The sequence below is a fragment of the Canis lupus genome, chromosome 12, assembly GCF_011100685.1.
Source record: "Canis lupus familiaris isolate Mischka breed German Shepherd chromosome 12, alternate assembly UU_Cfam_GSD_1.0, whole genome shotgun sequence".
Taxonomy (NCBI): Eukaryota; Metazoa; Chordata; class Mammalia; order Carnivora; family Canidae; genus Canis; species Canis lupus.
Genome location: NC_049233.1, coordinates 3,992,174 through 4,016,788, shown reverse-complemented (window position 1 = coordinate 4,016,788; position 24,615 = coordinate 3,992,174). Strand labels below are relative to the sequence as shown.

The 24,615-nt window shown below is 56.7% G+C and overlaps 1 protein-coding gene and 1 long non-coding RNA gene across 4 annotated transcripts; one reads left to right on the top strand and one right to left on the bottom strand.

The window, feature by feature from the left end:
* Positions 1-1,030: 1,030 nt before the first annotated feature.
* Positions 1,031-10,139, bottom strand: LOC111098228. The gene is made up of 3 exons (XR_005367594.1): positions 5,102-10,139; positions 4,794-4,960; positions 1,031-2,379 (listed from the first exon to the last, which is right to left on the bottom strand). It is a non-coding gene; the product is annotated as an uncharacterized LOC111098228 (long non-coding RNA).
* SPDEF (SAM pointed domain containing ETS transcription factor) lies at positions 5,823-22,765 on the top strand. 3 transcript variants are annotated; one of them, XM_038553795.1, is made up of 7 exons: positions 5,823-5,932; positions 6,094-6,233; positions 16,209-16,673; positions 18,726-18,923; positions 19,984-20,031; positions 20,146-20,292; positions 22,093-22,765. In XM_038553795.1, the coding sequence occupies exons 3-7, from the start codon at positions 16,238-16,240 to the stop codon at positions 22,269-22,271; spliced, it is 1,008 nt and encodes a 335-aa protein (XP_038409723.1). In that variant the 5' UTR covers positions 5,823-5,932; positions 6,094-6,233; positions 16,209-16,237; the 3' UTR covers positions 22,272-22,765. The 3 variants fall into 3 exon arrangements, with proteins under 3 accessions (XP_038409723.1, XP_038409722.1, XP_038409721.1); XM_038553794.1 differs by adding an exon at positions 13,013-13,076 and having other exon boundaries at positions 5,826-6,233; XM_038553793.1 differs by adding an exon at positions 13,010-13,076 and having other exon boundaries at positions 5,826-6,233.
* The last annotated feature ends 1,850 nt before the right edge of the window (positions 22,766-24,615 follow it).

Here is a 24,615-nt window from a genome sequence, read left to right as displayed (position 1 = left end):
GAGGGGGCCCTGGGAAGGAGTGAAGCCTCCTCACATGGGATCCTAGCTGTGAATGGATGATGGGGGTGGGTGACTGAAACCACAGGGAAGGAGGTGACATACAACCTATCCACTCAACTTCCCCCTTAGGGGTCTGGGGTCTCTTTCTGAGGCGTCCATCTGAAGAGGAGCAGGAGCATTGGTGAGGAAGCCCAGAGTCTGGGGAACCAGGCCCCAAGCTGGGTAGAATGGAGAGGGCCACGCATTATAGCTCATTGCATGTAATAGGTGTTTGTGAATCCAGTAGCCCCACAGATGGCTAGCCTTCGGAGGGCTGCTAGGGGCATCGGGGCCCTCTGAGACAGAGAGACACTGTGGCCCCCAGTCCATGAGCTCCTTGACGACAGGCTATTTCTGGCCACACAGAGCCTGGCATAGAATAGGTGCTCAAGAAATGTGTGCCAGTTGAACAGAGAAACATGTCACGGCTCAGGGGTGCCCAACAGTCCTCCCCTGGACCGAGGTGGCATCCTACATGCTCTAGTTAGTGGAAATGCCTAGTTGTGTGGTCGCTTAGGACATAGTTGCCACCCCACGCCGTTCCTGGTCTCCTTGTCCACTATTTGGCTAAAGCATGGTATCCTGGAAAGACTCCAACAGACCCAGCCCGAGTCCTGCGTCTGCCACTTTCTAGCCTTGAGTTTGGCGATGCCTAAGGAGCCCCTGTTCCTCATCTGTGGACAAGAAGGCCAACAGAGCACTCAGGTGCTGGACTTCTTAAGATTAGATGAGCTAGGGACACCTGGGTGACTCAGTGGATGAAGCATCTGCCTTGGGCTCAGGTCATGATCCCAGGGTCCTGAGATCAAACCCCACATTGGGCTCCCTGCTCAGTGGAGAGTCTGCTTTTCCCTCTCTGCCCCACATCCCTGCTCGTGCTCTCTGTCTCTATCTCAAATAAATAAATAAAATCTTAAAAAAAAAAAAAAGATTAGATGAGCTGGCACACACCACACAGGAGCACAGTTGGAGGCTGGACTCCTATCCCAGTCCTTTTGTGTGTCCTTGGGTCTGCGCCCCAGCGTCGCTGGTCTCAGAGTCTCCCACTGTGCCACGAAAACTGCATGGTCTCTGGCGGGTGGCAGGCCAGGCTTCCTGCCCATCAGCCCCTGCGGTCCCATCTGAGGGACCAGCCCCAGGCTCTCTACACCTCATCAGGGCAGTCTTCCCTCCTTCTCAGGGCCTTGTGTCAACTGGGAGGGACAGCCCCATCTCTCTGGCTGGCATGAGGCCCAGCCTTGACCCTGCCGTCACCCCAAGGCTGCAGTTCCTAGGAGGACCCAGGTGGGAGGATGGGGGAAGAAAGCTAGGAAGGGGACGTTCTGACCAACCGACCCACCAACACTGACTGCCCTTTCCACAGTACTTCCAGCCGCCAATGTCAGCGGCCACTCACACATCTCGGTGCTCTATTCACAAGGTCAGCAGGGCAAGTACGATCTCCACACAACAGAGGAGGTAAGCGAGGCCCAGAGGGGCCTGAGCCGGCTTCCCGTCACCCTGCTAGTAAATGGGCCCTGCCCCCACTAGGTGCTCTCACTCTCAGATGGGTGATGGGTGAGTGGTGGCAGGAGCACCCCGGGAGAGGGCTCAGGCTGTTGGCACCAGGACCCATAATCTGTGTGCAGGCTCCTGTGCTGCCACAGCTCAGGGGCCCCTGCCCTGGACAGGTGAGAATCTTAGGGAGAAAAGAACCACTGGGAGACATTAGAGTACAGGGAAATGGGAAATGGGGAGTCTGCAAGGGCTGGAGGGAACACGAGAAAACCTTCTGGAGGTGCCAGCTCTTGAGATGGGGCTTGAAGCATGAGGAGTAATCCCAAGTAGAAGAAACTCAACGTAAATCCATTTGAGCAACAGACAAAGGATGTTACTGGTTCATCCGGGTGTTGACTCAGCAGAGGCTCCTACTGGGGTCTTGTCCTGGGGCTGTCACAGCATACTGTCCCTGGGGCTGGGGCTCAGAGCTCCCAGTGGCAAGAGAGAATACACTATCTCAGTGAGTTGGAGAAGAACCCCAAGAAGTGGCATCAGGCCTCAGGTCTGGAGGGTGCCCACAACAGGTGGGTGGTATGTGGATGAAGGAGGTACGTTTCACCTGATGGGAACTGGCCAGAGGAGAGTTGAGGAGGACACCAGCCAGAGGGGGGAGGGCCATGGCCCAGTGGACCCAGTGACTCATGCCCGGGACCTGAGACTTGACCCTGAGGGGACAAGGGATAGTAACAGGGTCCTACCAGGCACAGCACAATCAAGGAAACTCCAGATTTGAGTTTGAGTCTGCTTCTCAGCATGACCTTGGGCAAGACATTTCTCACATTCCAGCCTCATTTTCTTCACCTGGAAAATGGACATAGCAATATCTATGGAGAGGTTGCTATGAGGAGTTAGATGACACACATCAAATAGGGGGGCTGTGGTTGGTGCAGCAAGACATCGGGACAGGTGTCTCGATTCACAGAACACATTCACCAATATTATATCTCTTCCCACAGTGGCTCTGAGACTTCTCTGGGGATGGGGAGAGGGGGTTTCAGCAGGCTTCAGACACTTAGACAAAGTCCTGAAGCTGGAAAGTGAAAGAACCTGATTGTATAGTTGGGTCAATTTCTGAGTTGGTGCCACAGCATGATGTTGGATGGATCAAAGTGTTGAGAGGTGTGTGTCCCCCAGAGTCCCTTCACGGGGTACAGATAGCTTATAATTGGGCCTCCCTTCCCCTGGAACCCAGCAGAATGTCCTGAGTGACCACCAAATCTGCCTTGAACCCACCTCTGAAGTCACTCAGAGTCACCTCTCAGTACCTTAACCCATGTGAGCCCCAGCTGAGCAGATGGAAAGTCTTCTCTTGGTTCCCTCTTGGAACTTCCCAGCTTCCAGAGGCACATACTCTAGGCTTGGGCAGATAGAATCACTGTCCACCCTCAGCACAGCTTAGCCTGGTCCACCCATTCAAGTCCACCCATCCCTGGAGACACCTACAAGGTGCTCCCTTGCAACCAGAGTAAGGCTATCCGGCATTCAAAGGCCAGCCTTCCCAAGGCCAAGATTGTCTGTGGCACAACCAGGTGCCTTCTCAATGCCACTCAGCCATGGGATATCACTTCTGGCTGGAAGAGGGTTCTGTCTCTTTTAATTTTTTTTAAAGATTTTACTTATTTATTCATGAGAGACACAGAGAGAGAGAGAGGCAGAGACAGAGACAGAGAGAGAAGCAGGCTCCATGCAGGGAAACCGACATGGGACTCGATCCTGGATCCTGGGATCACGACCTGAACCAGAGGCAGACGCTCAACCACTGAGCCACCCAGGTGCCCCAAGTGTGTTCTATCTTCATCTGCCTATTTTCTTGTCTCAGCTAGGATCAAAGTTGGCTTTTAATATTAAAGACCACACTTAACAAAAAGCATAAGGTCTATTTCTCTAATAAATTTACCAAGACACGCAGAGCAGAGCCAGTATGGAGGTTTTATGCAGTCCTCAGAGACCTGGGCTCCATCCAGCTCACTGATCCACCACCTGGTCCTCATGGTCCAAAATGGCAACCAGAATTCCCTCCATCACAGCTGCATTCCAGGCAGCAAGATGGAGGAAGGTTCCAGAAGAAAGGGGCAAATGGTACATGCCAGTTTACCTTTAAGAGATATTGTTAGAAACTGGCACATGAAACTTGGACCTGGACACACAGTCTGGTTGCGAAGGAGTCTGGATAGTCTTTATTCCAGGTAACCAAGTTCCCAGGCAAAAATTAGGGGCTTGTTTCTGAGGAAATAGGGAAAATGGACAATAGGGGTGACTATTTCTGACACCCCATCCACTGAAAAAGCATTTTGGGGGTCCCTGGGTGGCTCAGCGGTTTAGCGCCGCCTTCAGCCCAGGGCATGATCCTGGAGTCCTGAGATCGAGCCCCACGTTGGGCTCCCAGCATGGAGCCTGCTTCTCCCTCTGCCTGTGTCTCTGCCTTTCTCTCTCTGTGTCTCCCATGAATAAATAAGTAAAATCTTGAAAGAAAGAAAGAAAAAAAAAAAAGAAAGAAAGAAAGAAAGAAAGAAAGAAAGAAAGAAAGAAAGAAAGAAAGAAAAAAGAAACAACGAGCATTTTTGGGGGTAGTCCTTGTACTTACCCATGTTATAGTACATATTTTATATATATGTATATAATATTATATATATATAATATGATCAATATCTTATTTCCTGAGTGTCAAGCAGCACCTAGTAGGTGCTTAATAATGAGCAGTGGTCATTATTACTACTGCGTCACAGTGCAGAGAAGGGCACAAGATTCTGCGAGACTGGAGAGGAAGGCTGCCTGCCAGGCAGGGGAATGGGGTATGAAAGGTATTCTGGAGGAGGTCCTGCCTGGGACGAAAGAGGTCTGTCTTTCTTTGTCTCTTTGTTTCTTTCGTTCTTTCTTTTTTCTTTTCTTTTTTTCTTTTTTAAAGATTTCATTTACTCATTCATGAGAGACACAGGGAGAGAGGCAGAGACACAGGCAGAGGGAGAAGCAGGTTCCATGCAGGGAGCCCGACGTGGGACTCGATCCCAGATTCTGGGATCGCGCCCTGAGCCCAAGGCAGACAGGTGCTCAACTGCTGAGCCACCCAGGCAGAGACAGGTCTTTCTTTTTATTGGCCCTGGTGGGCTGGGCTGGTCGCCCGTAGCCATTTTAGGTTTTTGCCTAAAGACCTATCTTTATCTCCAGCCCAGGCTGCTTCCACTTTTTCTGGGGACTGACTATGGAAATATCCTTACCAAGTTGCCGGCGACCATAACAGCCAAGCACAGGGCTCTCCAGGATGAGGGGTCCAAGCAGATGCTGGAGAATTGGGGCCTCCGTTACGGTGAGAGGGCCAGTGCCGAGGGCCTTGGAATCTTCCTGCAGCCCCAGAATACTCTCACTGTGAGCAGCCACATGGTTCCTTTTGAAATCAGAAAACAACAGTGAGCATCATCTAAGATGCCCTCATCTGATAGAACGGGGGTAGTAGGGGTGCCTTCCCAGGGTGATCCAAAGGAAGGAAGAGCCAGCCCCTGCCCTCCCGGGACATCCCGCAACCCACCTGGCAGGATGGGGAGGAAGTGGAGAGCTCGGCTCTGCGGTCCTCCTGGGACTCATGGAGGTGGAGGGGCCAAGCATGGGTACCTCCTCACCTGCATCCTTCAGAGGCTGTTGGGGAGCAAGCTGCTGCTGCCTGTCACCCCCACCCCCGGCTCAGTGAGCTTCCAATCGTTCCTGAGCACCACTGCACGCTAGACCTGCACCAGGCCCGGGGGGACACGGACAACACTGGCCCCACACGCAGTGAGTGGGCTCACGAGCTTCTGGTCCTTTTCCACAGGGTTCTCTGAAGTTCCCTCCATCCCAGGCCTGGAGAGCCAGATGGCACCTCCTCCAGGAAGTCCTCTCTGACTTGCCTTGCTGGGTGCTTCCACAGACCTCCGTTGGAGAGGAGGCATGGGTGGCTCTGACTTTCCACAGAGCTTGCTTGGCTGTTCCCCAATCTTGGCTGTTCCCTATCAGGGCCCTACCCCACGTCCCTCTAGATGTACCCCCTGTGCCTTGCACATACTAGATAAGCTCAGTAACTATGCATCAACTAATGAACATGAGTGTGTAAGTGAATTAATGAGTGAATGAGTGAGTGGGTTGTCTAGCGGCGAGAGTGTGGCTCCCCCTTTGAGGAGAAGGAGGCCTGCAAGGGTTAACTAGGAGCCCGCCTGTGGTCTGAGGTAAGCAGGGAGCGTATTTGTTCAGGTAAATAAGGAAGGATTACTTATAATGGGAAATCAGGCCTGGCCAACTCTTCATCTCACGGCTGCTTGACTTCCTCCCAGCACATTCCTGCACTCTGCCCGTGTCCACACTGCCCTGAGCCCACCACAGCCTCCATGTAAGCCCCTTCAGTAGGTCCTGCCACCGTGCCAACAGGTGGCCCTGGGGCTGGGGGCAGAGGGCTCCCTGCAGGGCACAAGGCCCCGGGATCTCAGAGGGCCACCCCTTGAGGGTGGCCAGGTCCCCAGCGGCCCACCCGAGCACCACCTCTGCCCCCAGCCCTGCTGGCCTCCTGTCCCACTGGTCCCCCAGATGCCTGGCTGAACCCCAGCAGTGGCCCACGCTGCCTCCGCCTTCTCCTGGCCTCCCCCAAGGTTGGCGCTGCGGTGGACGACTCCCTGGCACGAGGCAGCTAACGGGTGAGTCTGGTGGGAACACTGAGTGCCTTGCGGGGGTGTCCTCCTCGCAGCTGTGGGGAGGTGGGTGACGGGAGAGCAGGACTTGGAGGCATGGTCTGTGAGCTCAGAACTGGCCTCCCAGGCATTGCTGGCCCTCTGCTCTGGGTCCTTCACCCTCAGAAGCCCCTGCCCCTGCCACCCATCTGCCTCCCTGGGTGGACCCCAGAGCCTGCATGAGCCCCCAAGGCCACACCTTGAGCCCGGGCTGTGCAGCCTGAGGGAGGCGGCTCTGCAGGTGCAGAGCCTCGGCCCCTAAGACACGGCCAGTTCTGCTTGGCTAGTAAAACACAGGCGACCTTTTTGCTCTGCCAGCTGCAGCTGCTCTGCCAAGGGAAGGGTCTGCCTGGGGCCAGGCCACTGTGTCCAGGGGCTTGCTGAGGGCTGGAGGCTCGGGGCCAAGCTCAGGCTGGGAGCAGTGGGGACAGGCCCAGGGCCAGGGCTTGGGCTGCGGCAGTGGTGGGTGCAGGACCCAGGTGGTCTGGGGAGCTGCAGAGCTAACCGCTGGGGGTTCAGGGACCCAGGGAAGCAAATGGCCTGTGGGCCCCAGTCTGAGTGCACTAGCAGGGAAATGGGATGTCCCTGAAGACCCCCCTAAGATTTGCCAGATGCCTTCTGTGGAGAGAGGGAAGTGACAGTGGTAATGATGGGATAGAGAGCTGAACGGTCTGGATGTTGGGGGGTCCCCCTGAAGCTGGACAAGGGGTATGTATGTATGTGCATTCCTGTGTGTGTGTGTATGGGTATGTGCTTGCAGGTGCACGGGCATCTGTGTGTGTGTGTTGGGGAGTGGGCAGGCCCAGAGCCAGGCCACAGGCCTGTCCCCTGTATGACAGTATGGCCTTTCTCCCTTTCCTTGGCCAAGGCTGGGACGAGGCCTCATTTCCTGCCCCCACCACCCCAATAAACAGCTTCACAGGAATCCCCAATAAAGCTGCATCTCCCCAGCACCAGCTGCTCCACTGAGTAACAAAACAAACAGGCATCAGGCTGCCCTGGGGCCTGAGGTGGCAGATGGGATGGGCAGGAGACTCCCCAGCATATGTGTGGACCTGTGCCAAGCCCTAGCCCAACTGGGGGTGGGGCTAGAGCCGAGGACTCCCAGCGTGGGGGCTCATTACCCCAAACTTACAGACTCGGGACCCCTGGAAAGGTTGAGGTGTAGCAGAGATGGTCTCTCAGGATGGGGAGCCACCCTCTCCTTTGAGAAATGACAATAATTTCCTCTGCCCCAGGCACTATGGGGGGCCCCAGAGACCAAAACTCAGTCCCTCTTAGACCTGCTTACTGTGAGTCAACCTGTGATAAAATGCCACTTATAAAATGAGATATAAATGAGATGCCATTCGATTTTCACAAGGACCCCCTGAATGAGACAGGGCCTCTCTGTCCACCAAGCTTGAGGGAACAGGGTGTTCGCTCAGTTGGCGATCTAAAATTGCGATGTTGGCAATAAGCAGGAAAACCAGGAGAACCCACTTTTTACCACTGAGGTCAGTGCAGGTGTAAAGCTAATAGCCCTGAAACAGTCAGAGCCCCATTTTTTCCTCAGGCGACTTGGTGAGGCTTGAGTGTAATCTGCAAAGTCGTTTCAGATTGACCTGCAGACAAAGATGCTCTGGGTGGAGGGCAAGAAGGGATGGGCTTAAGGCCCATGGTGTGTGACCTTGGCCAAGTCACTCTTCCTCCCTGTAGCCCTTGTCTGTGTAATGAGAAGGTTAGACAAGGTGGTCTCCTCCGTAAAAGGAGGCTTTCTTGGAAGGGATCATCTGGAGCTGGGTTTTGCAGGCTGTATAGGAGTTGGTGGAGGCTGGCTAGCTGGCTGGATTTGCCAGAGCTCGAAGATGTGTGCTTTCCCAGCCTTGACCCCTAGGCTCAGGTCTGGAGAGGCGGGCGGCTCTGGCTTTGGCTCTGGCTCCTCCTAGAGGCCAGAGAGGGGTGAGTGAGGCCAGTAGCTGCCCAAGACTGACCTAGAGGGCAGGATGACCTCAGGTAAGGCCCAGGCCTCCCTCGTTGCCAACCTCAACTCCTCCCCAGGCTCCACCGACCATCACCCCCTACTTCTTCCTTTGTTACCCTCATTCTTCACCCCATTGCCATTCCCTCTCCTCTTCCTACCCCATCCCCTCATCTGCTCCCAGGTGCCACCTTCCTGAATGTTAAGCCCATCTCAGTTCACACGGAACTTTCATCCACCTTCATGCCCTCAATCTTTATAGCTCCTTAAAGCATGCTCTTGACAGCCCATTTAACAGACAGGATCACTGAGTCTCTGAGGAAGCCAAGTGACTTACACCAGTCCCAGAGCTAGACGGCCAGGGGCTGGGGCTCAAACCTAGTCTGGGACCCTGCCCCAGCCCCACCCCCTCCCTTTCTTCACCCCACCCTGCACCCCAGCCTAGCCAGCAGCCTGTCAGGTAGAACCACTCTTCCCAAAGCAAACTTTGCACAAGCCGATTTGCCCTGGGCTCTTCCTGACATTTAATGCTGGGCTCCTTTCCCCTGCCTCGTTTGCATGATCCCTGCTCAGGAGGCGCCCCCTGCCAGATTCTCCTTTCCCACCTTTCAGCAGCTGAGTGGGGCCCCAGACTGGGGGAGGGTGAGCCTCCTCATCCCTCCTGACCTCTCCTCCCTAGCCAGGCACCTGAGTGTGACTCTGCTGGGGACCAGTCCGACCAGAGCCCACCCAGGATCTTCCAGAGGGACAGTGAGGTCTCTGGCCGCCACCAGAACTGAGGAGCCCTTCCTTCTCGCTCTAGCTCTGGAGTTCAGGAGAAGGGTCTGGGGGTGACTGCCCAGCTAGGGTCTCAGCACCTAGGACCAGTGACACTGGTGGGGGCCTAGGTCTCTCTACTCTGGGGCAGCAGGTTCTTCCTGCCTCTGACTCCCACAGCTACTGCCAGAGCTCTGGGCCTGAAGTGTCAGCACTTCAGTGCTGCTGGGGGGTACCCCACACAGAGGGTCATATGTGAGGCAAGAGGCAGCCTGGCGGGGGCCTTGCTGGGTGAGGAGGCCGGACCAAGTCTCTCAGAGGCCCTGGACACCAACTCCAGAGGAGGCAGGGAGGAGACATGGCCACATCCTTCATTCTGCCCAAATGTCCTCCATGAATTATGTTTCTACTCGTCAAAGTAGCCCCTGGAATCCACCTCTGTTTCTCCACCATCCACCTTTCAAGCCAGGCTGAGGGGTGAGATGGGGACAGGGGATCGTAGAATCCAGACACCGTGGGGTTAGAAAAGCCCTGAGAGATGACTCACCCCTTCGGAGCACAGAAGAGGAGACCGGGGCCCAGAGGGCACCAAGCGCTGCCCAGGGCCTCACGTACAGTGCGAACAGAGCAGGACAGAGACCCACATTTCCAGTGGAGCAAACTCAAATACAGGGGAAAGCATGGTGCTGAGGCGGGTTCCTGCACCTCCAGGCTGCAGGCATCCGTGCCACCCAGGGCCCTTGTGGGGCTGGCACCTCCAAGGGGCTGGGTCAGTGGGTGGCCTCGGCAGTGGTGACAGGTGTGGGCAGCAGGGGAGACCTGAGGGGCTGGGAGGTGCCAAGTCACAGTACCATGTATAAAGAGAGAAGTGCTCAGTCCCCACGGACTCACGCCCGCATCTGTCAGGTGGGAGTAATAGTGGCTGCCCCACGGGATGGCTGTGGGGCCACGGGACACGGGCTGTGCCCCACGGGACAGCCCAACGAAGGAGTTTACTCAGTTGGCCTCCACCTGGTCTCAGAAGGGGTTGCAAGCGATGTCAGTGAGGCGGCATGGATGGACACCAGCGGTGCTCACGCAGCTGGAGCAAACGGCAGCCGTAGCTCATACAAATGTGCCTTTGGGCTCCTGGCTGCCTGTGGGAACTATGGGAAAAGTAGGCTAGACCAGATTTCCTTGAAGTTCCCTTGACCTTTCTGCTCCTGCCACCTGGCCCTGTGTCCCGACTCCCTACCCAGCCTCTGATTCCTATCTAGCCTCACCCCCACACCCCATTCTTTACACCCACCTCCTGGGCCCACTGACTGGCTCCACAAAGTGCACCCCCCAGGGAGCAGGGCTCCTGGACCGTCAGGCCAGTGGCCTGCACGTGTCTGGGATCTGAGGAGGTGAGAGAAAGCCAGGAGGCCTAGAAGAAACCTGCCTCCCCTGCTCCTACACTGAACCCAAGACAGGTGAGTTCTCCCCCAGCCACCGCCCACCCCCGCCGGACCCACCTCCCTTCTTCTTGCCTTGAAGACCCCAAGGGGCAGCAGGTGTGTGGGGATGGCCCCAGTGGGGTGCTGGAGGAAGGCTGGAGCTGCCCGAGGTGTTGAGCCTGGACATCTTCCCGGGCAAGAAAGTCGCCTGTCCAGTGCAGAGAGGCGGTGCTCTGGACAGCGAAGCCTGGTCAGTAAGGAGGAGGCGGGGTAATTTTCTTGGGTCCAGCTTGTTTGAAGAGCAATTTCACAGGGCAAGGGGGCTGGGGGCCCCTGGAGGGCAGCAGGAGCGTGGGAGGAGAAGTGAGGGGACAGTAGGAGGAGTGGAAGGTGAGAAGGTAGAGGGGAGAGGCAGGGAGGGTTCAGAGAAGCCAAACACAGTTGCTCGGGCAGGTCGTGAGCACTGGCCCCCGACTCCACTCCGGGCAGTCCCGGCTCCTCTCGCAGGTGCTGACTGGGGGCCTGGGGGGCCGGCCCCTGTGGCCCCTACCCACTCTGCCCTCCCGCCGTCCCCACCTCCCTCATAAGGAGGCCCTTGCATGGACAGGGAGGGGCTGCCAGCCAGGACCATGGCCGAGCAGTGAGGAAGCCTGAGGACGGCTGCCCTGGTTGGTGGAGAAAGGCCAGCTCCGTGGTAGGCAATGTCACCCCCTGCCCCACCGACCCTCCCTTGGTGCTCTTCTCACTGGGGTCTGCAGCCAGGGTCCTCAGCTCAGGGCAGACTGAGGTTGGTCCCAGGATTGAGAGGGGCTTGAGGACATTTGTGCCACCCACAATCCCTCGCCGGGTAAGATGTGGGAGCCTGGACCGAGCAGGATACGGGAGACGGGCTCCAATCCCGTGACAGCCCAGGGCCTCAGGAAAGACCTCCTTGGTAACTGCATCTCTCTGAGGCTGTGCCGTCAAGAGATATCGGGGGATCTTTTGCTGGTGCCAGGTCAGGGTGGGAGTGAGAACTCGGGAGGGAGGGGAGTTATAGGGCCACAGACCTGGCAGCGGCAAGGAACAGCTGCTATAAATCTCTTAACTCGGGGTCCCTCTGCCCTCTCTCCTTGATCTGCCTTCCCGAGCGAGTGGGAGATGCTGAGAGAAGGGGCCCCAAGGTGGCTAATCCCTCTGGCCACTGCCCTGTCGATTCCGCCCTGTATTTGGGCTTTGGCCTCCACCAGCTGTTACCAAACTTTCTTTGTCTGAAGTCTGAGCCAGAGCCTCTGGGGCAGGAGGGAGCCAGGACATGCTGAGCCTTAATCCAGACATGTGGTTTAATCCAGAAGAGATCAACTCGAGGTTTCGGAGCTGAAGGCATTGCTCGGGAGACGGGCCTCACCTCGGGCCCAGCAGAGGCCGGTGGGAGGGCCGGGCCTGCCTTCTGAAGGCCCTGGACCTGCCAAACACAGAGGCTTGTCCCAGGGCCCCAGGCCTATGGAGCAGGGGCCTGAGGGTCAGCAGGGCCCCAGTTTGGTCCTAGTCTGCTGTGACTGTGGGCATGTCCTTGCCACTCTCAGATCCTCATTTTTCCCAGTGTATATGTGTCTTCTCGGGTGAATGGTCACCTGTGAACATAATCATGGCTAATTACGTGGCACAGATGGGGAGAGCTGGGAAGTCAGAGAAGGAACCTGCCAAGGAGGACTTCCTGGGAGAGGAGGGCTCTGGGCTGAATTTCGATGAGAGGGAAGGGGCATGCACTGGGCAGGGGGATGGCAGCACAAGAGAAAATAGCCACTTTGTACCCACAGCACTGAGGCCAGGGGGAAAATGCCATTGCCCTTAGAGCCTGGATATTGTTACGATGTCAGTCCATCCCTGGTTCTGGTCTAGACCCTGCCACTGACCAGCCAACGAATCCCTTCCCCATATGTGATCTATAAAATGATTACGTTAACGCATGGTCCTTCCAACTCTGATTATCTGGGCTGGAGAGGAGGTGGGCTTAGAGGTGGGTACCAGTCATTGGAATTGTGCAAGGCTGGCAATGGGGAGCTATGGGAGGTTCTTGAGCACAGGAGTGCCCAGTGAAGGAGTGTTAAAGAGGAAAGAGCTTGACGGTGGGGTAGATTGAGCAGCCAGGAGGTGGGAATGGACTTTAGAGGGTCAAGTTGCCCAGTCAAGAAGTGAGCAGGACCCTGGGAAAATGGACCGGCCGGAGCAGAAGCCTAAGAGGGAATGTGGTACAATGAGCAGAGCCTGCATGCGGCCAGCTGAGGACTTCAGGCAAGCTGTGTAAGATCTCTAAGCCTCACTGTTCCCACCTATGAAACAGGCCCACGTCCCCCCAGGGTTGTGGGTAGTTAGGGGGATGTGGGCATGAATGCTTGAGACATAGGATGTACACACTGAGTGGTTCTCTCTTCCCTCCTGAGTCCAACCCTGGAGCCTGGAGGGGACTCCAGACTAGCAGGCTAGGCACATAAACCACTGGCTCCCTGTCCAGTAAACCAAAATCCCCCCAGATGTGGGCTGCTGGGGTCAGAGCATTCCCCACCACCACTTATAGACAGTCAGATCTTTCCTCCCACCTCATGGTTAATTGTTGACCTATTTTTCAGCAGGGAGGTATCGGGAGCCGGGATCAAGCCTTGGTTAGGAGCAGGTGCCTTGGCATTTAGGAGCAAGGTGAGGGGAAGCCAGACTGTGGAGTGGGGAGGAGGAGGGAATTCTGTGCAGGTGAAGAAGCCCTGGGCCAGGAGTCCAAAGGCCTGGATACAAATCCCTTAGTCCTCTGCACCTTCACTCCCCTCTCCACGGAGCAGGAATGTGAAGAAGGCCCGGGCTGCTTCTCTCAGGGAGGCACGCTCACTGCGTGTCAGGGACGTGTCATCACATCCCTGCCTAGCAAATGCTGCCACCTGCCCTGCCCATTCATCCTCACTGACCCCCTCATGCCGCTGTGCCCCGAAACACAGCAGCCGCCTCCCATCCTACCTGTGGCTGTGGCCAAGCAAACAGGAGTGCCATGAGGGAAGCAAGTTCTCCTGCTTCTTGGATAAGCTTCCGTCTCCCTGGCATATGGCCCAGAGTGCTGGCAGAGACTGTCCTAACGTGGCAGGCCTGGGAGTTCTGGGGACGTGGATGGGGCAGGAGGCAGGTAGGGGTGATGAGGAAGGGGTGGGAGACAGAGAGGGGGCTCTCCTGGGGTGGGGCCTCCTAGGGGGTAGGGCGTGGGCACAGGCCGGGGTGGGAACCCAGGAGCAGAGCGGGCTGTTGGCACTGCCTGGGTAAATAATGTTGGGCTCACAGCACACATGTGTGTTTGCACAGAAGGCCTTGAAATGATTCCAGGCCTGCCCTCTGTCCCCCGCAATCCCAGCCCCCCTCCTTCCCTGCTCACCCTACCCCACCCTGACCTTTCCTTCCTTGTCACTTGAAGGAGCCCTTGAAAGGGAGAATCGAAATCAAAGGGAACACCCTTCTCTCTTGCTGGCATTCTCTCTGCCACAGGAAACTACACAGCTGCCATGTAGAGTTAGGAAAGTTGGCTACTGCACAGGGAGGGGACAAGGGGGAGTTGAAATGCCCCTTGAGCTCCATTCACCAAACTGCTATCCAGAGAGAAAGATCGCTGTTTGCTGAGATATTTGAAGGTGTGGAAGGGGCTAGCTGCAGCCCTAGAGAAGCCAGAAGTATCTTCCCAACTGGATTCTTTAGGGCAAACACACACCGAAGCTAAGTGGGTCAGTACCATGGGGTGACTTGCAATGGGCCAGGGAGCCCCCTCTCTGTCCCAGTGTGGCACCATAAATGCCCCCAGTAGAGCCTACCAGTCCTTTGGTTAAAGCCTCTCCCTTTTACTGGCCAGAGGCTTCTGAAGCAGCAATTCTCAAATGTGAACGTGTGTTAGGATCACCCACAAGCCCCACTGAAATGCATCGCTGGGCTTTCCTGAGCTTCTGATCCTGTAGCTTCCAGACAGGCCTGAGAATTTGCATTTTTACCAAGTTTCCAGGTGGTATTGTTGTTCCTGGTCCGAGGCACCACGTCGTGAGAAACACGGCTTTAGTTTGTTTCCTCTAGTTAAGAGTCACTCATGGTTTGTCTCCCTCTCTGATGACTTCCCATCCAGTTTTCCCTCCCTTCCCCTATGACCCTCTGTGCTGTCACTGGGGGGTGCTGGAGGGGGGGGGAGGGGGTAACTGGGTGGTGGGCATTAAGGAGGGCACGTGTTGTGATGAGCACTGGGTGTTACACACACCCGATGGATTACTGAACTCTAAATCTGAACTAATGATGTACTATATATTGGCTAATTGAATTTAAATTAAAAACAGAAAAATAGAGGAAAAGAGAAAGAAACACGGCTTTAAGAACACACGTTGACTTGCCCTTATCTGCTCCTTTTGTCCCTACTGATTTTATTGGGAGCCTATTGATAACCTTCCACTGGGATTTATTCTGAAGTCCCAGGCCCACAGGTCCCAGAAATAGTCCCAGAAACCCTGGTGTGATGGTGTATGTACATCCCCCGGGTCCCTTGCCTCTCCTGAGCCACCTACTCTAATATGGGGTTCAGAGAAAGAGGGCTGGGAGGCAAAGCAGAGCCTGCATGACCGATGGGGAAAGAGGCCTTTAGCTCCTGTGTTGTGGTGCCCCCCCTGGGGGCCTTGGGACAGCAGGAGGAGTGGGTGTCTGAGAGGGAGGGAGAGAGTGAGTGAGTGAGCCAGCAGGAAGGAAAGGAGGCAGAGGGAGAAGCAGACTGCTCCCTGAGCAGGGAGCTGAGGGATGTGGGTCCCAACCCCAGGACTCCTGGATCATGACCTGAGTCGAAGACAGCCGCTTAACCAATTGAGCTATCCAGGTGCCCCAAGAGTGGGTGTCTGAATCGCTGGGGGCCTCTGTGGCTCCCTAGACCATGGCCCTCTAACCACACCTGACCTCCTCTCCCACTCTCACTCTGCACCCCTACCAGCACCCCCTCCTCCAGCTCACCTGTAGGTCCTCAGCCCTCATTCCTCCAGCACAAGGGGAAAGGAGAAGGCCCCGGGAGCCAGGAGGGCCGGGGGCAGCATCTTTGGGGAGGATGAGGTGGGATGGGGACCAGAAAGTCCTCTTGGGTTGGTGTGGTGTTGTTCGGTGACTCCTTCAGAGGTGTTTAGCTGGAAATGTATCCGGCCCCCAGATGGCCCCGTGGAAGGGGAAGGGGCCGGCTTCCCCGACTGGTGAGAAGATGCTAACCTGTCACACCCCTCTCTTGCTCCTTTCTTCCTTCACCTGACAGGTGAAGGTGATGGTGACCTTCTCCCTTCTCTATCCTCTTTAAGGAAGAATAAAAGAACACAAACTCTGCTACAGCGAGACAGATTTAGGTTAGCTCTCAGTAGGAACTTCCTCCACAGAGCCACAGACTGGGATCTGGGCTGGGGCTGGACATTAAAGACTCCTTGTCCAGGCCTCAGTTTGCTCATCTACCAAATGGGGCTAATCATGCCTTCCACGGTGAGGATTCAGTGAGGCCAAGAACCTCAGAAGGTGTCTAAGGCACACCACATGCATAAAGATTCACTGCTTCCAACCAAGCTGGCTTCCTTGGGGACTGAGGGAGCTGTCTGCTTGTACCTCACTGTCTTTCCCAGCCAGAAGCCAATCCGCCCAGCCCTGTCCTAACTGTCCAATGACCCGGAAGCCCCAGCTCTCTCTCCCAGGCCTGGCCACTGCCCACTGGGCCCCTCATCCCCGTAACCAGCTTAGTGGCCCCCAGGGGGATGGGGAAGCAGCCAGAGCCTGATTCTCTGTTCTCTCTTACTTCTGTAGACACAGCTACCGGCCCAAGCGACAGCGGCATGGGCAGCGCCAGCCCCGGCCTGAGCAGCGTGTCCCCCAGCCGCCTCCTGCTGCCCCCTGACACCTTGCTGCGGACAGGCCTGGAAAAGGCGGCCGTGGGGGCAGTGGCCCCTGAGAGACGGGACTGGAGCCCTAGCCCACCTGCCACACCTGAGCAGGGCCTGTCCACCTTCTACCTCTCCTACTTTGACATGCTGTACCCTGAGGACAGTAGCTGGGCCGCCAAGGGCCCCGGGGCCAGCGCTCGGGAGGAGCCATCTGAGGACCCTGAGCAGTGCCCGGTCATCGACAGCCAAGCTCCTGGGGGCAGCCTGGACTTGGCACCGGGGGGGCTGACCCTGGAGGAGCACTCCCTGGAGCAGGTGCAGTCCATGGTGGTGGGCGAGGTGCTTAAGGACATCGAGACAGCCTGTAAGCTGCTCAACATCACTGCAGGTGAGCCCTCCCGCGGGCCCGCCTCCTAGGCGGGGCACAAACAGGGCTGAGGTCACAAGGGGGAGGCGAAGGTACTGCCTACAGCACTCTGGTCACCCCTGGGCCTGCATCCACAGCCCCAGGGATGCTGCTGATTCTGCACATACAGTCAGCCCATAGCACCTAACAGTTGTGAGCCTAGGAAGGTTGGACCCTCTCTGAGCCCCGACTACGGGAGGCAGGGAATCCGAGCTCTACACCATCTGGCCCACCACGTCCCCGTGGACACCTCTCCATGCTCTCCTCGTTTACTCTGCTCCAGCCACACCTGCTCTTTGCTGTTCCCATGACATTCATACTTCAGGACCTTTGCATCTCCCTGTCTCTCAATCTAAAATCCTCTTCCTCCAAATATTTACTGGGCTCGTGCCTTGCCTGTTTTGACGAGGCTTTCCCTGACACCTCTCTTGAAATTATGTCCATAACCCCAGATCTTATTCTGCCTTTTCCCCCTCATCACATGAACTAATACCCTGCATATTTTATTGATTTATTGTATTTGCTGTCTGTCTCCCCCACTGGAATGTACACACCCCAAGGGCAGGGATTTTCATTTGTTTTGTTCACTGCCCAGTTCCATATACCCAGTCCCTAAGAAGGCACCTGGCACATCACAGATGCTCAATAAACAGTAACTTCTTAATATGCCAGGCCCTGCTCTAGCATGGGGGAGTTGAGCGGTGAACGCAACACAAAAGCCTCTTCCTTCATGACATGCCAGTGAGGGAAATGGATCATAGATACGTAGATGAATGTGTCCCTGGTCTGGTAGTGAGGAGAGCTCTGATGAGGGGGGGACTTCAGGGGTCCAGGCACATGTGTGTCTGAGGGACCCGGAAGATGTGGATATGGCGCTGACTCTGTGGATCGAGGGGCTGCTGGGTCTCCAGCCCACTGTTCACGCATCATCTCTCCAGCTTTGGGCAGGCCTGACCCATCTCCGGGGATGCTGGGTCCTGGTGTCTGGGCATCGCCGTCTAGTGCTGCTTTCATACAGAAAAGTCCTCAGGGGTCCCCCAGGTTCAGCCCCTCCCCATCAGAATCATCGGGCCCCGGGCCCTCCCGCCACCCATCCCAGCTGGTGTCCCTCGTCTGAAGCGGCTACTGCCCTCCTCTACCAGTTACCCAATGCCCATGCCAGCTCCCACCCCTGGAGATTTTCCCACACAGGGAGAGGGAAGGGCCTGCCCTTGAACAATGAGGACAGAAACAAATTGCTTTGACCCTGGGAAGGAAAATGGGTTTATTAAGTGAGGGCAGCCCAGCCTGCAGGTCACTGAGCTGGGGCACCAGCTAAGACCACGGTGTCTGCTTGGAGGCCCATTGTGACCATGCCCATCAGCCTGGCCTCCTCCCCGCGTGCCCTGCCAGGCTCAGCCCAGAGTAGCCCCCCAGGAAGACACCCAGGACCTAGCCAGTGACTCTCTTCCTGGCCTCTGAGGCCTATAGGTGCCCCATGATCACTTGATGTCCTGCCATTCATTCATGCAGTGTAGATACACTGAGAAGCTACTATGCACACCATAGGACTAGGGGCTAGAGCTCTCTGTGCCTCAGTTTCCTCATCTGTAAAATACAGCAGGGGTTGGGGGTTGGGGTTATAGGACTACTTCCTAGTCAGGTTTTCTGGCTCCTTGAAGGGTTTGGGGAAAGCAAGAGGCAGCTGGAAGATAAGCTTAGGTGTCTCTGGTTTAACTCTCCCCTCCAGGGCTGGGGCTTCCTGAAAGATCCTTTGGAGGGACTGCAAGGGTGGGAAGAACCTGAGGTCCCAGTGAGGTGGGGTCGTGCAGAGGCCCCAGGCTGCCCTGCCATGAGCCAAGTTTGCCTTTAGGGCCTCTGCCCTTTCACCCTCCTCCACGGGGTTCCTCAAGGTCCTGTCTGGCCTGGCCCCTTCTCATCCCAGAAGCAAGTGGTCCTGGCCACAGGCTGCTTCCAGTTCCCACAGGCACCCCACCAGAGGTTGGGTGGTGCCCTCAAGTAGCTCGTGGAACTGAGGGAGTATCTCTTGCCCAGACCCCGTGGACTGGAGCCCTGGCAACGTGCAGAAGTGGCTCCTGTGGACGGAGCACCAGTACCGGCTGCCGCCTGTGGGCAAGGCCTTCCAGGAGCTGGGGGGCAAGGAGCTGTGTGCCATGTCAGAGGAGCAGTTCCGCCAGCGCTCACCTCTGGGTGGGGACGTGCTGCACGCCCACCTGGACATCTGGAAGTCAGGTGGGACATGGCCTGGGGGAGACAAGCTCCTTCCAAGCCCCAAGCCAGGGACACCGAGGGGGATGCTTAGGCCAGGATGCCAGCCGGGCTTGCTCTCTGTTGGGGCCACAACCCTTGGTCCCAGTCTGGGCTCAGCCCACTTGCACCTGCCTGCCTGGATCCTGGGCTAACTCACCAGCCCTGACCCACTCCCAGCCCTGGTCAAGCCCACAGAACTTAGGGCAGAGCACGTGGGAAGTTAAAAGGTAGGAGTTTAAAAAAAAAAGGTAGGAGTTAAATGGGGGGGACATGGATGGCATAGCTGATGGGGACCGTGGATACTATGAGGTCCTTCTTTGTCCTTTTAAAAAAGTTTTGCTTTGCGTTGTTTCTCATTAAAGAAATAATGAGGTAGTACACGTGCATGATTTCCAAGAAGACCACAGTGAAAATAGTACCATGAAAAATAATCTTCTTGGTCACTCGTGACCCCCAGACCCTCTTCCTAGAGGCAAGCACAGTCCACAGTTTCTTGCGCACCTTGCTGGGGAGAGTCCACACATGCACAAGGAGATATACATGTGTGGTTTTCACCTGTTTTAACACGAATAGCACCAGAGTATCACACCGGTCTGCGGGTCTGCTCTCGGTGCATCTCGGATCTTGTTCCCCCATCAGCATCTCTACAGCCGCCCTATTTTTAATGGCTGTGTGCCAACTCCTTAACCCTTGACTTGTCTGGCATCCCACTGTGTGCCCTACACAGAGCCAGTGCTGGGAGGAAGCAGTGCTTGCTCAGTGAGTCAAGGCCCCTGCCCTTAGGGACCTGGGATGAATAAAGGCCTACCCACTCGTAGAGACCGCTAGAGACCACTGTCCTGCCCAGCCCAGTGGCCAGCAGGGTAGCAGCAGTCAGTGCCCGGCTAAGAGCCTGGTGGGGATGCGGACAGAAGCTGGCTGCCTCCGTGCCCCCTTGCTTGGCCACAGAGGGGCGTTTCTGCAGGCCCCACAGTCCCACCCAAGCCCCCCAACAGCCTTGGGGTCAGCCCTGGGTCTCTAGCCTTCTCTCCCTGCCCTGCAGCGGCCTGGATGAAAGAGAGGACTTCTCCTGGGACCGTTCACTACTGCGGTGAGCCAGGGCTGCCAGGGAGGGGCCGGGGCCGGGGCCGGGGCCGGGCTGGAGGGCTGGCTGCGCCCGAAGCAGGGGGCCCCCCACTCACCGCCTCCCCCGCCGGCTGCCCAGCCTCGACCAGCGAGGACAGCTGGACCGACAGCGAGGTGGACTCCTCGTGCTCCGGGCAGCCCATCCACCTGTGGCAGTTTCTCAAGGAGCTGCTGCTCAAGCCGCACAGCTACGGCCGCTTCATCCGGTGGCTCAACAAAGAGAAGGGTGAGCCACGGGGAACAGGCCTCAGGGGGCTGGCGGGGACCTGCTGGCCTCCTACCAGGTGCCAGGCCCCGGGGGGCTGGGGGCAGGCCGAGGGGTCTGGACACCCACTCCACACGGTGCCCGGGCCACACTAAGGGGTTTGAACTTGGCTGAGAATTGGACACGGTCCTCGCCTTCAACACTGTAGCTTCTCGGGGAGCCGGATGGGGTCCAATGAGAAGCCCGATAGGAGCCGCAAACGCAGCCTCAGGCTTCCAAGTAACCACGTCACGTTATCAAACTTTTTTAAAAGGCGGCTTTAATTTTGAGAACACGTTTATTTAATCTGATATTAACCGTTATTAAAATGTCAACATATAATTAGTCGAAAATTATCAATGAGGTATTTTTATTAAGTCTTCAAAATCTGGTGTATATTTTACACTTAGACCACACCTCAGTTTGGACTTGCCACATTTCAAGTGCTCAAGACCACATATGGCTAGTGGTTGTCTCATTGGACAGGACCAGGTGGGGTGTGTGTATGTGTGTGTGTGCGTGTGTTGGAAAAAACTCCAAGACAAGAAACCTGGGTTTTAGACCCCATCCTGTCATCTGTAGCTGTGGGTACCGGGACCTCAGTCTTCTTATCTTAAAATGGACTGGATTCATTCACCCAACAACCTCTCCTTGAGTACCTCCTCTGTCCACACTTGCCCAGGCAACATTTATGGACAATCAGTGTCCTGACGGTAGAGGGAAGATTCAGCTGCACCCCATCCTGGAGGGACTTGCAGCGTGGTAGGAGAGCTAGCAGTGAAACGAGCTGGCCTGCAGAGCATGTCGGCGGTGGGGCCAGCTGTGCCTTGGTCCAGGAGGATTTCACGGGGGAGGTGACGGGCTGAGTGCGAAGGACGTACAGGGCTAGAGGAGGTGGAAAGAAGTTCCAGCACAAGGGGCGGTAGCCCTCATGTATATTTGAGACTTAATGTGAGCCGGTCCTCGGGGAGACAGTTCCATGGTAGACTTCTAGGGAAAGATCAGGGAAGGCAGGGTGGTCTGGGAAGGCTTCCTGGAGGGGGTGTCCTGGCCTGGGTTGGCAGGAGAACTGGGGTGTTAACAGTGTAATGGTTCCTCTCTGGGGGCACTTCCTTCAGCCTCCCCTGTAAGCTTTTTCTGTCACCATTCCACGAATGGTAGTCGCTACGACCCCCTCCAATGACTGGATAAAGGGGCCTCAGAATAGCTTCCAAAGGTAGAAGAGGGCAGAACCAGTCTTCGAACCCAGTTCAGCCTGGCTCAAATCCACGGCTTCCTCTGCCTCCTCGGAATCAATCTTACCAGATAGGGCTGTGCTGGCTTAAGTGTCTGAGGATGGCCAAGAGCTCTTTTGGGCTTGGAAACTGCTGGTGAAAGTGGCAGGGGTGGGGGTGGAGGTGGGGATGACCTTGAAAAAGGAGCTGTGGCCACAGCTCAGAGCCCCCCAGGGCTTCTGAATGATAGTGCGAACACAGGAGGAGCAGAGGCTGGCACGGGCCATGCCTCGAGGACCCCAAATAACCCACTACTGTACACAGGCTCACCCTGCACTCAGGAGGTCTGTGACTCCATGGTATCACTTGCCACTTATTGGGCCCTGTGATGCACTCTGCACAGAGAGCCTCCAACCCTCACCGTAACCTTGGGTATAGGTACTGCTGCCCCCACAGCCTGGCCCTTGCTTCCAGCTGACACCGACCCCCTTGGCTTTCTGAGTCTGACCTGTTGGTTTTGGTCTTTTGCCCGCCCCTGGCTCTGTCTCTGGGATCCCTGCTCCCTCAGGCATCTTCAAGATTGAGGACTCCGCCCAGGTGGCCCGGCTATGGGGCATCCGCAAGAACAGGCCTGCCATGAACTACGACAAGCTGAGCCGCTCCATCCGCCAGTATTACAAGAAGGGCATCATCCGGAAGCCAGACATCTCCCAACGCCTCGTCTACCAGTTCGTGCACCCCATCTGAGGGCTGCGGGCCAGGCCCTGGGCCTGAAACTCGTCCTTGCCAGTGCCCCCTCCCGCCTGCCCCTGCCTCCGCCAGACCCTGAGCTGAGGGCAGTCTGCTGGCATCGGAGCCCAAGGTCAGGGAGGGGACAGCCCACTGCTCCCAGGGGTTTAAGTGAGCTCTCAGGGGCCCAAGGGACCCCAGGGTGGGGGTGCATCCCCCTCAGGCCTGACTGCTCATGTGCCCAGTCCACTGGAGGATAGAAGGAACCAGGGCAGTCCTCAGTGTTCACAACTCTCCAGGAAAGGCCGTCCCTCCACCCCAACCTCTGACCCCAGAACTTCCAGAGCAGAGCCAACCGAACAGCAGTGACTTAGCCAAGGCCACTCGCAGTCCGGTGCTCCCTGCCACCCATTCTGCACCATGCTTGCCATGGTGCTAGGACACCTCTGCACCCCTAGGTTGGGGAGCCAAGGGTGCTCCTGGGAACGGGTAATAAAGATACTAGAAACCAACGTGGCCTCCGGTGTCTGCAGCAAGTGAGTGGCACAGCCCTGAAGCCACCAATGCTCAAAGTGGTTATGGTCACAGTGGCCTGGGGGTGGTCAAAGGAGGCTTCCTGGGGGAAGCAGCATTGAGCTGAGCCTATCAGGAAAGGGATAATTGATGGGTAGAAGCTGTGGGAGAGAGGCAGTGAGCCCTCAAGGCCAAGGAGGGGCTGGAATGGCCCACATGTCCTCCCCTCCAGGTGGGGGCCGAAAGGAAGGAGTGGGGCTGGGGCTGAAGGGAGTCTCCCCTACTTAGGAATGGAGAGAAGGTGGCTTCCTCATGCTCTGCTGTACATCAGGGCTTTCTGCCTGAAGTGGCCAGGGTGCTAACCCTCTTTCGAGGGGACCCTGAACCTCGGGGGCTCTGGATGGGGCAGCAGGGGTGCAGGAGAGGGTGGGCACTTCAGCCTCCTGCCTGGGACCCTGGCTCTGCAGCAAAAGGGGTGGAGGAAGGGTGGCTTGTCTGCAGTGTCCCTTTCTTTTTCCTTTTTTTAAGATTTATTTATTTATGATAGAGAGAGAGAGAGAGAGAAAGAGAGAGGCAGAGACACAGGAGGAGGGAGAAGCAGGCTCCATGCAGGGAGCCTGATGTGGGACTCGATCCCGGGGCTCGATCCCGGGGCTCCAGGGTCACGCCCTGGGCCAAAGGCAGGCGCCAAACCGCTGAGCCACCCAGGGATCCCCTGCAGTATCCCTTTCTTAGAGAGTCATGGACCTCTGCAAATGCGCCCTGCAAAGCACCCCATGCTGTTGGGGAAAGGTGGGATCAGAATGTGTGTGTGTGAGGGGGGAGTGCGGGGGGAGAGCTGGGCCCACCAGCAACCATCTCAGCTTCTTCAGATTTGTTCAGCCAGCTTCCGCGTCCTGAGGACCGACTATGTGCTAGGTGCCTCCACCGCTTTTTTTGTCATGAACCTTTCCAGCAAAACTGTGAGGTAGGGGTTACTCCCCTATTCTGCAGACAATGAAACTAAGGCTCAGAGCAGTTAAATGACTTACTCAGAGTCACACAGCCAATCAGTGGCAGAACCAGGAGCTGAACCCGCAGGGACAGTGCTCTCTCTGCCCCTCCACTCTCCTTGTTTTGTGGCTGGTGAGCAGCTCTAGCCTCCATAACCGTCCACTTCTGATGCCAGGCTCCAGGAGACGGGATTGGGAGGCAGCCAGAGTGGCCCAGACCATGGAGGGTTAAATGCTACCCTAGACTGCTGCCTTCTGCCCTCAGCAATTTTATTGTCTCCAAAAGAAAGTTTACTCCTGGCAGTGAGCAAACACCACCTTGGCATCTGTCAGTTGGGACTGGACTGGCAGGAGGAGGGGGCCCTGCCCCAGGCCTGTGCCTCTGCCAGGGGGGTGGAGGGGGTGGGGGGGCTGGCTGCCTGCCTCCTTCTAGGGAGGGGGCCCGATTGGGACCCTGGCCAGAACTCAGCTCTACTCTGCTAAACTGGTTTTGTCTCCCGCCTTCCTGGCCTGCCCCCAGTTGAGTCCCTGGAGCCACCTGCTTGCATGTCCCCAGCTGGACCTGGGCCTGGAGCAGCTTGGGGTCTCAGGCTGGGGCGAGGAGGGAGCAGAGGACGGAGGATTAGTGGCTAGGAGTGGGGAGCTGGAGCTACTCCCAGAAAAGGTGCTCTGGAGAGGGGTGAGGCAGCTCCTTGCTGCGTGGATCTGCCACGAGGCACACATCCCCTTGGCAGGCACACACCCCTCCAGTGACACCTCGTGCACTGACATCAACTCCAGAGTCCTCTTCCTCCTCCACACACCTGCCCATCGGAACTCCATCCTGCCCAGGTGTTTCCTGGCCCTCCTCCCAGGAC

Bases quoted from the DNA above. Each gene is read 5' to 3' on its own strand.
- SPDEF (XM_038553795.1), top strand. From the start codon at position 16,238: ATGGGCAGCGCCAGCCCCGGCCTGAGCAGCGTGTCCCCCAGCCGCCTC. The intron at 18,924-19,983 runs GTGGGACATGGC...CCTGCCCTGCAG, and splicing joins CCTGGACATCTGGAAGTCAG to CGGCCTGGATGAAAGAGAGG. The intron at 20,293-22,092 runs GTGAGCCACGGG...CTGCTCCCTCAG, and splicing joins GTGGCTCAACAAAGAGAAGG to GCATCTTCAAGATTGAGGAC.